We start from the raw sequence: 11776 nt of genomic DNA, 5'->3' as shown, positions 1-11776 counted from the left end.
TCCTTATGGCTGGCGAGTGTGCATTTCTTACACGCTGTGGTGGAGCACTTATTTGAGATCTTTGGAATACCACACATCTTTGAGCACGTTGATTGGAGGACTTTCTTTAAGAAGATTATTCAAAAAAAAAAAAAAATTCACGTTATGGACATTTATGTTTACTTATTTTTGTTAAAAAAAAAAAAAAAAATAATGGTCTGGTGACATTAATTGATTATACTGCAGTTTTGTAGCGCCCTACTTTTGATTGACAATATAATTTATGATCTTACCATAATGTAAACATATATTAGTTTCATACATTATTATTACGTGCAGGGCTTTTAAAAAGCTCCATAAAACAAAATGCACAGATAGCAAATTACATCTGTTTTTATTAATAGGGTATCAATAATTCTAAAACAATCTGATATAAAACTCTCTTCTGAATTAAAATAATATATATAATAACTTAAAATAGGTAATGAAAAATTTGACTTCCAATGTCAATTTTCTTTAAACAGATTTTCCCTGGAAACCAAGGGCGATCTCCAGCAGCGTCTGTCCCAGCTTCTCCTGAGTACCGCCACGCATGAACTCTGCTGATAATTCTCGAAAAGTGCTGCAAATTCTCCGCTGCTTGATGTGTTGTCTGTGAATAGCATGTTTCCAACTATACCGTGCCTTTCCGTATAAAACTACCAGGGATCTTCTTGGTAAACATATGGCTACTTCCACTTCAGAGCAAGGAACTAGAGCAGTCTGTGGTCCACTATGTGGTGCAGAGTCCTGAAGAGCAGTCTGTGGTCCACTATGTGGTGCAGAGTCCTGAAGAGCAGTCTGTGGTCCACTATGTTGTGCAGAGTCCTGAAGGCCACACTGTGCATTATTCAGATGACTGCTTTCAGTTGGCTCACCACTTAGGTTTGCAGAAGAGAAGAGCTGCAGTAGATCTGTGGAAGAGTTGCTCATAGTAAGCACTGTATCTGAAAGAAGATTCAGACTAACCAGTCTTTCACCCCACAGCCAAGAGTCGTCATAGTGAGAGTCAATAGCAGATCCTCTGTCAGAGTTATAATCTAGATTGCACTGTTCTACAGGCAGAAACCCTTCTAGCACAGCGTGCGTCTTCATGCGTTCCCATAGGACTTTGCTGAAGTCAGGAAGACCAGTGAAACTGCCAAACTTTACCTTCTGTTTCTTAAAGTTCACCTTTGGACCAAAATCCTGCAGAACGATAAGAGGTAAATAAAAGATTTCAAATACAATTTTTAGTATTTCTCAAAAATCTCCAGTTTAACCACTTAAGACCCGGACCAAAATGCAGCTAAAGGACCTTGCCCCTTTTTGCGATTCGGCACTGCGTTGCTTTAACTGACAATTGTACGATGTGGCTCCCAAACAAAATTGGCGTCTTTTTTTCCCCAAAATAGAGCTTTCTTTTGGTGGTATTTGATCACCTCTGCGGTTTTTATTTTTTGCGCTATAAACAAAAATAGAGCGAAAATTTTGAAAAAAATTCAATATTTTTTTACTTTTTGCTACAATAAATACCCCCCCCCAAAAAAAAATTATATATATATATATATATATATATATATATATATATATATATATATATATATAAAAAAATATTTCCCACAGTTTAGGCCGATACGTATTCTTCTACCTATTTTTGGTAAAAAAAACGCAATAAGCGTTTATCGGTTGGTTTGCGCAAAAATTATAGCGTTTACAAAATAGGGGATAGTTTTATTGCATTTTTGTTATTTATTTTTTACTACTAATGGCGGCGATCAGCGATTTTTTTCGTGACTGCGACATTACGGCGGACACTTCGGACAATTTTGACACATTTTTGGGACCATTGTCATTTTCACAGCAAAAAAATGCATGTTTATTGTGAAAATGACAATTGCAGTTTAGGAGTTAACCACAGGGGGCGCCGATGGGGTTATGTGTGACCTGAAGTGTGTTTACAACTGTAGGTGTGACGTCATTGATTGGGTCCCCCTATAAAAGGGATGACACGATCGATGCTGCCGCCACAGTGAAGAACGGGGAAGCCGTGTTTACACACGGCTCTCCCCGTTCTTCAGCTCCGGGGACCGATCGCGAGACTCCAGCGGCGATCGGGTCCGCGAGTCCCGCGGTCACGGAGCTTCGGACCGGGGAGCGCGTCTGCAACCCCACGGCTGGGCTTAGAGGACAACGTACCTATATGTTGATGTGCCCAGCCGTGCCATTCTGCCGAAGTATATCGGCGTGAAGGGGTCGTTAAGTGATTAACCACTTCCTGTCTCAGCGCCAAGCACTTGAAGTGAGAGCTGTTCTTTACCCCACTTGAGTACCAGTCTGTATATAACCCTTTATTAACAGGCTATTTTCCAGTTTTGGCTCTGATCGTTTGATCAATAGGCCTAGATAGGAGCGGCAAGGGCGGCCGAGACTGAGCAACCTGATCCTCAGCCGAACTGTAAATCAGCACTGCGGGAGCTCAGTTACTATGTTTACACCTAAAGTGAAAGCACAGTCTGCCTCCCTCTAGTGTGTGTGTGTGTGTGTGTGTGTGTGTGTGTGTGTGTGTGTGTGTATGTGTGTGTATGTGTGTGTATGTGTGTGTATGTGTGTGTATGTGTGTGTATGTGTGTGTATGTGTGTGTATGTGTGTGTATGTGTGTGTATGTGTGTGTATGTGTGTGTATGTGTGTGTATGTATGTGTATGTGTGTGTGTGTGTGTGTGTGTGTATATGTATATGTATATACACATACACACACGTATGCACATTTTATGTATGCGCTTTTAATTCTGACCCCCTATATGTGTGCAACTAGAATGGATTTATTTTTCCCTGCTTGTTCATAGTACCAGAAAAAAAATAAAATGCTGTTCCTCTGAAAAGCAATCCATGCTTAGATCGCTTTTCAGAGGCATTTGACTGACGGTAAAGAGGCAATATGTAGCCTCCTGATGACCTGTTCTAACCCCCTAAATGCATCATCACTGTGCTGCAACTGCATGCAATGCACACAGTTGTGGAGTGGTTGCAGTGCAGCCCCATTCACCTAGGGGTATACTTTGCGGGAGGGGGAGAAGAAGAAGCGGGGGGGGGGGGGGGGGTTTGACTGAGAAATCGGTTGCACCACCGGCCTCAGAGGAGAGGGCCCTTTATGGTTTCTTGCATTGGGGCCCTGAAGGTTCTAGTTACGCCACTGTCAATGGGGGGTAAAAAACTGCCACTATCAAAATCCCTCACCCTGAATCTGCTGCTGCCTTTGCTTTGTTTCTATTGATTGGTCATTTGTTTAAAAGGTCAGTTCAACTTTACCAAAAAACTGCCTATGCAATTAAGGGACTGGATCAAAATCCCATATACTGCATTGGCAGTTCACCATCTACCCTGTTGCAGCAGCACTTAAATCAGAGCTACTGCAACAGGGGAGAGAGAAGGATTCCAGGAACAGGGTTTGGAATCAGGGAGAGAGCTTGCTCCTGTGATGGTTGGGGTGCACATCAACAGCTGGGAGCATCTTAGCAACATTGCAGGACAGGGGAGCACCATCTCTAGGAGGTTTTCACCATGGCTTCAGGACGTATACAAATAGTCTACACCAGTGGTTCTCAACCTTTTTAGTGTCGTGACCCCTTGATAACATTTCCCAAGTTGTGGGGACCCCTAACAGTAAAATTATTTTCATAGCCTGGGTTGTCGGCACGCAAGGCATGACAAGTCATTTGCGCCCCTAACCCATGGAAATCTAGCGCTTCCTGAGCCCCTCCACTCATACAGTATTAAAACCTCATATGGTACATTTTAGGATGTATCACTCTATCTCTTTGTTCTCCTTTCTTTCCCTTTTATCTCTCGATATCCAAATTTCTTGTTTTTCCCCCCATCTATCTCTAGCCATCTTTTTTTTTTTCTCTCCCTTTTTCTTTCTTCCTCCCCTCTTTTCCTCTCCCTTCCATGTATTCTCTCAGAAAGAGTTAGGCCGGCTTATCAGTAGATAAGCAGACCTAACTCAGAATCTACACCAACTTATGTTTAAGCGTATGCTCAAACAGGGATACGCTTAAACATATCTAAGATACGACGGCTTGCGCCGTCCTATCTTAGGTTGCAATATTTTGGATGGCCGCTAGGTGGCGCTTCCATTGCAGTCGGCGTAGAATATGTAAATGGGGAGATACGCCGATTCACGAACGTATGCCCGGTCGACGCAGTACTTTTACGCCGTTTACGTAAGAGATAGGCCGCGTAAAGTTAGAGCTAGGCCCTATTGGAATAGTAATGTCAAGTATGGCCGCCGTTCCCGCGTCGAAATTCGATTTTTTTTTTACGTCGTTTGCGTAAGTCGTCCATGAATCGGGATTTACGTCGTTTACGTCCACGTCAAAATCAATAGGCCCGTGCGGCGTACTCAGCCGCAATGCACACTGGGAAATGTAGGCGCCCGGCACATGCGCAGTTTGCAAAAAACGTAAGGTCAAGCCCCATTAACATACAACAAGCCCCCCTCAAACACATTTGAATTAGGCTCCCTTACGCCCGCCGATTTAGGCTACGCCGCCGTAACTTAGCAGGTAAGTACATTGTGAATCATGTACTTGCCTAGCTAACTTACGGAGGCGTAGCTTAAATGCCTTAAGCTACGCCGCCGCAAAGTTAGGCATAGGTACCTGAATCGACCTATCTATTTTTATTCCTTCTTACTCCTTGGGGGGGGGGGGGATTGGTATGAGTGGCAATGCTTGGGGGTTGTTCTGATCACCCTTAGGTGGTCTTGATCATGGTCATCTCTAGTCTCTGCCCCCAAGCCATGCCATGAACTGAATGGGCGGCAGCAAAGAGGCTGAGTGGGCAGCTGCGGGCTCCAGGAACAGCCCAGCTGGGCAGACGCAAAAAGGCTGGGAGAGGGGTGCGGGCTTCAGGAACAGCCGAGGATTTGGTGACCCCCTGACAACTCATCATTTGACCCCCGGGGGGGTCCCGACCCCCAGGTTGAGAACCACTGGTCTACACCTATACCTATAGCAAGGGCATTTTTTACAGAACATTTTCAGATTGTATGTTTGCCATTTGTCTGACCGTCCATGTATAGAGCTAGGAATCAAACCACTTCTATTTTCTTTGGTATATTCGTACTTGTTTTCTGCGACCAGACTGTGAAAGTCTCCACTCATCCAGGTCCATGGTGTGTACCATCTCTGTCTCCTCATCTTCTGTTACAAAATCTTCTATTAAACACACTCCTGGGAACGAGAACCACCAGCCAGCCGAGTCAGTGTTTTCCACTCCAAGAGCTATGCCTTTTTTTGGGATGTAGGTAAAGGACTTTATCTGCAAAATAATATAAATAATAAACATTTTACCACAGTTATACACAGGATCAAATGTAATTAAAAATGTAACTACCTTCTGTCTTACGCAAATGTACATACTCTCTCCTGTACTAAAATGACTTACTCCAATTTCACTGCACACTATGAGCTTCTCACAGTATTCATTCAAACATGCAGACGCTGCACCAGTTTTTCCCCCTAATGGGGCTTAATTGTAAATAAAGCGGGAGGGGAGGAAAAAGATTATATATATATATATATATATATATATATATATATATATATATATATATATATATATATATATATATACACACACATATACACACATACATACATACATACATACATATACACACACTCTTCCATGTTCATTATCATTTGGCGCCTAACCTCTCACTGATACCATTCCAATCATTTTCAAAAACATTCCATTAGACCAGACCTGGGCAAACTACGGTCCGGCGGACCTTTTAATCCGGCCCACCCCCGCCGCCACGTTAATCACCGCGGCGGGGAACATTACAGACAGCGTTCGTTTGTTTGAACAGCTGTTTTCCCCGCCGCACATAGACACTCCCCCTTGGACGGATCTGTCCAATCGCGAGCAAGGGGGAGTCACATAGACACTCCCCCTTGCTCGCGATTGGACAGATCCGTCCAAGGGGGAGTGTCTATGGCATAGACACTCTCCCTTGGACGGATCTGTCCAATCGCGAGCAAGGGGGAGTCACATAGACACTCCCCCTTGCTCGCGATTGGACAGATCCGTCCAAGGGGGAGTGTCTATGCGCAGTGGGGAAAACAGCTGTTCAAACGATGCAGGGCTCGACAAATCCCGGGCGCCAGGTCGCCATGGCGACTAGAAATAGGGTCCTGGCGACTTGGCTTGGAAGGGGGGCAAAAAAAATAAAAAAAAAATTTTTTGTGAGCTGGCGCCATCTGGTGGTGAGCCGTTGGTATTACAAGTTATTACCACCAGATGTGTAAGCTGGCGCCATCTGGTAGTGGCCGCTGGAATTACAAGTTAAGCATTACAAGTTAAACAGCAATTCTAATGTCATTTTTCACTATTTTGACTGCCATCTTCTTCCCTCTAGTTAGAACCCCCAAACATTATATATATTGTTTATCCCAACACCCTAGAGAATAAAATGGCGATCGTTGCAATACTTTCTGTCACGCCGTATTTGCGCAGCGGTCTTACAAGCGCACTTTTTTGGGAAAAAAATAAAACAGTAAAGTTATCCCCATTTTTTTATATTATGAAAGATAATAACGCTAAGTAAATTGATACCCAACATGTCACGCTTCAAAATTACGTCCGCTCGTGGAATGGCGACAAACTTTTACCCTTTAAAATCTCCATAGGCGACATTTTAAAAATTCTACAGGTTGCATGTTTTGAGTTACAGAGGTCTAGGGCTAGAATTATTGCTCTCGCTCTACCAATCGCGGCGATGCCTCACATGTGTGGTTTGAACACCGTTTACATATGCGGGAGCTGCTCACGTATGTGTTCGCTTCTGCGCGCAAGCTCGTCGGGACGGGGCGCATTTTCTGGCTCCTAACTTTTTTAGCTGGCTCCTAGATTCCAAGCAAATTTGTCAACCCCTGTTGTAATGATAGTCAATGGGAACATAAAATATCATTGGTGTCAGTGGTAACTTTTCTGGTAGGTAGTATTATTGCTCATTACACAAGGAACCCCAAGCAACCTCTGGAGTATCCCTAGAGTTCCATGGTTAAACCAGACAAAGGGGAAAACAAAGTAAAATAACAGATTGAGACAAACAAAATACATGGACAGTGAGTATGTAAAGGATTGGGGGATGAGAAGTCTGATTGCAGTCATTACAGAGAGCACCCTCTAGTGTAGACATTGTAATCCTACAGCACTTTAAGCCTGGCACAGGTTTCCCAGCCCCATAAACCAAATACAGTGCTGATAACTGTGTCCCCCTCCCATCCCCATACATAGAGCAGCCAGGTCCTACTAGAAACCAGAGGAGCCACATACTGAGCAATGTTATGACATCAGGTAAGTACCTGGGGTGGCTCCTTGAGCAGCTCCCGGTCTGCGGCCTCACACAGCAGGCAGGATCGAATCCCTTTACACCCACAGCCAGACACACCACCATCCCCGCCAGCCATGTGCAGCTAATACTGGACGGCGACACTTCCGGGAACAAGGGGCCACCGGAAGTGACGACATGCTGGCGGGAGCTGCGATGTTGATAGTGCAAGTGAAGTTGTGCGTATAGTACAGAGATCGCAGTACGGAGGAGGCTGATCATTGTACGGGGAGGACACAGAGGAGGAGGCTGATCGCAGATTGTACAGTGGAGGACCCGGTAAGAACGATCACCCCCATAGAACATTCACCGAAGTCTTGCAGTTTACACGTATTTTTACCAGTAAACTCAGCTTATATAGTATATAAGCTTTATATACTATATAAGCTCAGTTTACTGGTAAAAATACATGTAAAATACAAGACTTTGGTGGGTGTAAAAAGATGTCCGCTTTCCGCCTTCTAACTGTAGCCTTGCTGCGGACGAGGGTACCAAGATGGCGGAAGCGTAACTTCCGGTTAATATAATAGACGGGTTGCTGATGCTGACGGAACACCTGAGGTACTTTGGCAAACCAGGCACTAAGGGTCAGATTCACAAATGAGATACCACGGCGTTTCTCCTGATACGCCGTCGTATCCCTGTTTCTATCTATGCGACTGATTCATAGAATCAGTTACGCATAGATATCCCTAAGATCCGACAGGTGTAATTGTTTTACACTGTCGGATCTTAGGGTGCAGTACCGCGGCCGCCGCTGGGGGGACTTTGCGTCGTAAACCAGCGTCGGGTATGCAAATTAGCAGTTACGGCGGATCCACAACGGATTTTCGCGTTCGCTACGTCAGTTTCCCGTCGCAAAGTTAGTCGTTTTTTTTGGTGCCCTAACTTTAGTCAGCAAGCGTATTGCTGTCTAAAGTATGGCCATCATTCCCGCGTCGAAATTCAAAATTTAACGTCGTTTGCGTAAGCCGTCCGGGAATACGGAAGTACTTTACGCGCGTCGCAGTTCAAAAAAATGACGGCGCGCAAAGCAAGGCGGGAGTTAAGAAACGGAGCATGCGCAGTAGGTCTGGCGCGGGAGCGCGCCTAATTTAAATGGCACACCCCCATTTAAATTGGCCCGTAGGCCGCCGGCGTAGTTTTCATCGCAAGTGCTTGGTGAATCAGGCACTTGCGATGAAAAATTGCGGCGATGTAACGTATCTAGGATACGTTACGCCGCCGCGATTCTACGTGAATCTGGCCCTAAATACCGGTAATTAAGGCATTTTTGTACTGTTTGTCACAGCAGTGTAATTAATACATCGATTTTGATTAAATAAGTCTGACATGACTGTGAAAAATATAATTGTGGTCTAATACATATCATTTATATATAAATGTCCCAGTTGGTTCCTCAAAAGTGGTTATTCCGTGTCAGTGCTAGATACATGCTTGGGCGCTATACACTTTGTAAATCATTTTACTGTTGGGGGGGGTCCCCACAACTTGGGAAATTTCATCAAGGGGTCCACGGCACTAGAAAGGTTGAGAACCGCTGCTCTACATGATGATATGGGACTAAAAAAGTGATAGATCTGCCGACATGTTTTATATTATATTGTGTTTTTATTTTGTGTAATCCCCCATCTTTGTGTCCTGTAGTGATCCGTATATGTTTAAAATGTTTATATCACACATATAAAATAACATTTATATATTTGTATAATATTTTCCATATATTTAAGCTTGAAATGTATCCAAAATACTACACAGGAGATGATTAATGTGTAATTGTGTCACCACCGATGATATCTGGGATATTGATTGCTGCTAGGTGTATCCCAGGGGTACTTCTAGATTTGGGGGGGGGGGGGTATTCTAAGTCCACAATATCATTTTTCAGTAGAAGAAAATGCATTATTTTGTATAAATCAGATATCAGTTTGAAGTAGTGGAGGTTATAATTAATGATCAGTTGGAATGGAATAAAATGGGGACGTACTAAACTGCATATTGGAATGATTGGATTATTGGCTGCAATGCTCAGAACTCTCACTAGGTGGCAGTGTACTTTTTACACATATATATGGTAATGACTGCAGTGTTTTGTTGCAAGAAGCAGTTGCTAATGTAACTGTTCACATGCTGATTTATATACATGCAGCTGTACAATAACGGTACTCTATATTTTTCTGTATGGGGATTAAATGATCATATACGTTATATATTGTACACATATCAGGGGGTATGTATTATTATGGAAACCGTGACGAGAATGGACCTATTTCAGTATAGCTGTATGATGGTGCCTCCGCAGCCCCTGCAGTTGCAAACAAGGTTAACCACTTAAGACTCGGACCATTATGCAGGTAAAGGCTCTGGCCCCTTTTTGCGATTTGGCACTGCGCCGCTTTAACTGACAATTGCGCGGTCGTGCGACGTGGCTCCCAAACAAAATTGACGTCCTTTTTTCCCCCACAAAATTGAGCTTTCTTTTGGTGGTATTTGATCACCTCTGTGGTTTTTATTTTTTGTGCTATTAACAAAAATAGAGCGACAATTTTGAAAAATGCAATAATTTTTTTACTTTTTGCTATAATAAATATCCCCAAAAAAGATATATATATATATATATATATATATATATATATATATATATATATATATATATATATATATATATATATATATATATATATATATATATATAATGTTTTCCTCAGTTTAGGCCGATACGTATTCTTCTACATATTTTTGGTAAAAAAATCGCAATTATCGATTTTGGTTTGCGCAAAATTTATAGCGTTTACAAAATAGGGGATAGTTTTATGGCATTTTTATTAATATATAATTTTTTTTTTCCGTGACTGCGACATTATGTCGGACACATTTTTGGGACCATTTTCACAGTGAAAAGTGCTATAAAAATGCACGGATTACTGTGAAAATGATAATGGCAGCGAAGGGGTTAACCACTAGGGGGCACTGAAGGGGTTAAGTATGTCCTAGTTTGTGATTCTTACTGTAGGGGGGCGTGGCTGCATGTGTGACGTCACTGATCGTCGTTCCCTATGACAGGGAACAGATGATCAGTGAGGAGCCACAGAGAAGAACGGGGAAAGTTTGTTTACACTCCCCTCTCCCCATTCTTCAGCTCCTGTGACCCGATCGCGGGACACTGGGGGCGATCGGTTCTGCGGGTCCCGCGGGCGTGGTCACGGAGCTTCGAACTGGGTCACGAGCGCGCCGTCGGGCACTTAAAGGGCAACGTACCTGTACGTGCTTGTGCCCAGCCGTGACATTCTGCCGACGTATGTATCGGCATTAGGCGGTCCTCAAGTGGTTAAAGTAGAGCTATAGGCAAAACCTCTATTTATTTATTTTATTTATTTATTTTTCATTTTGGATAGAGTAAGGGAGGGTTATAACCCCTGTCAGATTATTATTTATTTTTTCCCCTGCTATCTGTGTCCCATTGCAGAAATTCCCTATTGCTTGTGCCATAGCCAAACAGGAAGTGAGGGGAAATCCCTGCAAATTAGGCAGGTTCCTTGGGGACCCCCCAGGTCACCAGAACTAATGTCCCCATTGGAAGATTTCTCCTCTAACTTTTCTGGGGACAACCCAAAATCAATGATAACGATAAACAGGAAAAATGGAGCGGATAAATCTCCCTAACGAGGGCACAAACAGCAGTAAAAACTGACAAGTTCGAATTTTTCTGCACTGTATTAAAAAAAAAAATTAAATCTGATTTTATTAAAGATTTTTTAATTTTATCAGAAAACCCAAAGATACAGATTTCAAAAAAAGAAATACAAAACCATCCTATTAAGTGCATAGAAAAGCAGCTGCTTCCTGAAATGATATACATAGGAATACAGAATGCATGAAGATCAGAGCTGCATGTATTATACAAATGTCACATAAAGATATCAAAATATACTTTTGACATAGAAAAATAAAGACGAACGCTCGAGGCACACTAGAAAAAATACAGGACTGTATCCCATAGTAATTCTCAGAGTATTACCAGGATCAATAGAGGTGAAAAATATCAGTATTTCAAACCAGCCTTTTGGTTACATTTTACATCTGCTGTCTAGCGCCCCCCTATGGAGTTTGATTGTATAATGGTGTCTCCACACCCTGCAGGTGCAGACAATGCTAAGGCCTGCCGTTGTTTATGTTTACACCTACAGTCTCATGATTCCCTATGGAGTCACAATCATGTAAATTAATGTAACTGTATGCTAAACATGTTCTGAAACCGAGTGCATTTTCTGTTAACCCCTTCAAGGCAGGAGTGGTTTTTAGCCCATAGGTTTGTTCCACCAAAGAAAAATCAAGCGCTTCCAAATATCCTTTTCATTTGATATGTGTGCTGCTGTA

At 42.9% G+C, this 11776-nt stretch overlaps 2 protein-coding genes across 4 annotated transcripts in view; one reads left to right on the top strand and one right to left on the bottom strand.

Moving 5' to 3' along the window:
• Nucleotides 1–354: 354 nt before the first annotated feature.
• ALKBH4 (alkB homolog 4, lysine demethylase) lies at nt 355–7495 on the bottom strand. 2 transcript variants are annotated; one of them, XM_040338409.1, is made up of 4 exons: nt 7374–7495; nt 5128–5322; nt 847–1206; nt 355–807 (listed from the first exon to the last, which is right to left on the bottom strand). In XM_040338409.1, exons 1-4 carry the CDS (start codon nt 7476–7478, stop codon nt 496–498), a joined length of 972 nt encoding a protein of 323 aa, XP_040194343.1. In that variant the 5' UTR covers nt 7479–7495; the 3' UTR covers nt 355–495. The 2 variants fall into 2 exon arrangements, with proteins under 2 accessions (XP_040194343.1, XP_040194342.1); XM_040338408.1 differs by having other exon boundaries at nt 355–1206.
• The window catches only part of LRWD1 (leucine rich repeats and WD repeat domain containing 1), a 40826-nt gene continuing 36344 nt past the window's right edge, over nt 7295–11776 (top strand). Inside the window, exon 1 of one of the 2 annotated variants that reach the window (XM_040338407.1) lies at nt 7295–7365. The gene's annotated coding sequence lies outside the window, so the exon portion shown is untranslated. Of the gene's footprint in view, nt 7366–7594; nt 7679–11776 lie in introns of those variants that run through there. The other variant, XM_040338406.1, reaches the window with a different exon arrangement.

This window comes from Rana temporaria, chromosome 2, assembly GCF_905171775.1.
Source record: "Rana temporaria chromosome 2, aRanTem1.1, whole genome shotgun sequence".
NCBI classification, from domain to species: domain Eukaryota; kingdom Metazoa; phylum Chordata; class Amphibia; order Anura; family Ranidae; genus Rana; species Rana temporaria.
Note: the sequence above shows the minus strand (reverse complement) of the source record. Positions and strands in the feature narration are given on the sequence as shown.